The sequence below is a fragment of the Microcebus murinus genome, chromosome 4 (genome assembly GCF_040939455.1).
Source record: "Microcebus murinus isolate Inina chromosome 4, M.murinus_Inina_mat1.0, whole genome shotgun sequence".
NCBI lineage: Eukaryota > Metazoa > Chordata > Mammalia > Primates > Cheirogaleidae > Microcebus > Microcebus murinus.
This window is the reverse complement of record NC_134107.1, coordinates 17,735,623-17,738,486: the sequence shown is the minus strand read 5'-3', so window position 1 is coordinate 17,738,486 and position 2,864 is coordinate 17,735,623. Positions and strand designations below refer to the sequence as shown.

Here is a 2,864-nt window from a genome sequence, read left to right as displayed (position 1 = left end):
TACACTCTGCACTGGATTTTTTATTTCCCCTGAGATGTACACCTGCAAGAGGTTCTAGCTAAATATTCAAGTTATATTTATCAATGATAAAATTAATATGATCCCAAGCTTCCTCTTGTGTCAATTTCCTAATTTGTTTGAGAAACTAAGGAAAAGACGGAATTGTTCCCTAATGCCCCAATATCTATGAGAATTTACTCAATTGTCTTTTCTTTCTTTCTTCCTTTTTTTTTTTTTTTTTTTTTTTTTGAGACAGAGTCTTGCTCTGTCCCCCGGGCTAGAGTGCTGTGGCATCAGCCCAGCTCACAGCAACCTCAAACTCCTGGGCTCAAGGAATCCTTCTGCCTCAACCTCCTGAGTAGCTGGGACTACAGGCATGTGCCACCATGCCGAGTTAATTTTTCCTATATATTTTTAGTTGTCCAGCTAATTTCTTTCTATTTTTAGTAGAGTCAGGGTCTTACTATTGCTCAGGCTGGTCTCAAACTCCTGACCTTGAATGATCCTCCCACCTTGGCCTCCCAGAGAGCTAGGATTACAGGCATGAGCCACTACTCCCTGCCTTCCTCTTCTTTTCTAAACATATTATCCAAAGAAATCGTCTTTCAAATTTTACTCTACAATAAGAAATAGTTTTGCAGTAGAGACATAGCATGAGTAGCAGTTTCTCTGAAGAGAAGATCAAAAAGATTTCCCTCACCTTGACTCTATATACTCTATTTGTTGAAAGTACTTATACAACATTGATTATGCACTTCTTTTTTATTAACTTTACTTTTTTTTCTGATGGCAGACATTTAAAAAAAGCTCATCAAACTGGACAAAATTAATTTCAAATATATCTTTTCAAATGCATTTTCTTTAAGAAATACATGAATTAGAAGTTTAATTAATCATTGAAGATGTTTTCTATATTTTTCATATGCTACTGACATACTTACATACTGTCTTCGTGTTTCACAAACATTTGTTACATTTTATGAGGTTGAGAAATAAGAGAACATTGTTGGTTTGGTTGTTGAACTATGTTAAAATAGAAATTGAGGGTCAACTTAGAAACACTTCTTACCCATCCTTTTCAGGGCTTCAATCACATCTTGGTTTCTCAGGCTATATATCAAGGGGTTTAACATGGGGATAATGATGCCGTAAAACACAGTGGCCACTTTTTCCTGCTCTTGAGACTCATCGGTATGAGGATGTAGATACATGTAAGAGAGAGTCCCGTAGAAAATGGTGACTGCTGTCAGATGGGAGGCACACGTGGAGAAGGCTTTTTTCCTCCCTGCAGCAGAAGATATCCTCAGGATGGCAGCCAGGATATATATGTAGGAAAAGATGACCACCATTACGGTGCACATCAAGTTCCATCCCACAAATACTGAGAGTAGCAAAATGTTGAAGTCGATACTGGAGCATGACAGGGCAAGAATTGGAGGTTCATCACAGAAAAAGTGATTAATTGTATTGGATTTGCAAAAGTTCAAAGAAAAGGTAAAACCTGTGTTTACAGAGGCATTTAGGAAACCCATGACATATGAACCAACTAACAGCTGAATGCAGAGTCTCTGGGACATGACAACTGGATAGCGGAGTGGGTTGCAGATGGCCACATAACGGTCTACTGCCATAGCAGCCAGGAGGTAGCAATCAGTTGTTGCAAAAGTGCCGTAGACTAGTAATTGCACCATACACCCTATGAATGAGATGGATTGTTTTGTGCCTATGAAGTTTTTCAACATCTTGGGAGTGATAGCAGACGTGTAGCAGAGATCAACGAATGCCAAGTGTTGGAGGAAGAAGTACATGGGGGTGTGAAGGGAAGAATCAGTCCTGATGAGTAGCATCATTCCAATATTACCCACTAGGGTGGCCACATAGATCACTAGAAATACCATAAAGAGGATATGCCAATACTTGTGTTGACCAACAAATCCCAGAAGAATGAATTCAGTCACTTCAGTGCCATTGTTTTGTTCCATGGCTAGCATAGATTAAATATGAGCTAAAAATATGCAAAGAAAGAAGAAAGAGAAAAAAACTGCGATCATTTTGATCCTTTAATTTATCCCGGAATTGGAAATGATATAATAATTGGTTTCATAGTGGGGTTAGAGTATACCTCTGTGACAAAATTGACTTTGATTTTAAAGGCTGAAAGTTGACACCCAAATTGGACTTAGAATTTAATATACAGTTTGAACAAATAATCATCGAGCAGTCTCTGATTGGCATTTCATAAATATATCAGTTAACAAATCTATGAATCATCATTTTATTTAATTATACTTTCTTTTATGCATTATGTATTTAAATTAAAGTATCCCAATTTGCCTAAATAGTAATTTTATATCTGAAAATACTGACTTCTCCTTAGGGTTCTATCTGATCTTGTTTCAACTTATCTCTGTATTCTCATTTTCCCCTTGTCCCCTTCTTACTAACTGCCATGGCCATCCTCAATCATGGCTGTGTGGAGTTCTCTAGGGAAATATTTATCCAAGTGTTTATTCCAGTGATCACGTTCCTTTCATAAATCCTGATTTGGTGTACCCTGGTGATATTAATAGATAGCAGATTGCCTACAACTGGTTTCCAATACAAATACCTTAGTGTGAAAATTTCTCTCGTGCATATTCTTGGGAATAAAATTGTTGAATCTCGGAATCTGTCCACATTTAACTTGACCAAGTATTGCCATAGCAGTTTCTATAAGGGATGCATCAGTGTACACCCCTAGTGGCCGTGTGTGGGAATTCCCATATCCTCACTTCCTTGTGAACACTGGTATTTTACTGATTTTGGCGGGTGGGCCAAGTAAACAGCTATGATGTGATACCTCATTTTTATTTTTCCTAACTATT

The 2,864-nt window shown here is 37.6% G+C and overlaps 1 protein-coding gene across 1 annotated transcript; it reads right to left on the bottom strand.

Annotated features, from left to right (window-relative positions):
• Positions 1 to 1,052: 1,052 nt before the first annotated feature.
• Positions 1,053 to 1,982, bottom strand: LOC142870454 (olfactory receptor 5AK3-like). Its single transcript, XM_076001258.1, has one exon. It carries the CDS (start codon positions 1,980 to 1,982, stop codon positions 1,053 to 1,055), a length of 930 nt encoding a protein of 309 aa, XP_075857373.1.
• Between the last annotated feature and the right edge of the window lie 882 nt (positions 1,983 to 2,864).

Bases quoted from the DNA above. Each gene is read 5' to 3' on its own strand.
- LOC142870454 (XM_076001258.1), bottom strand. From the start codon at position 1,982: ATGGAACAAAACAATGGCACTGAAGTGACTGAATTCATTCTTCTGGGA.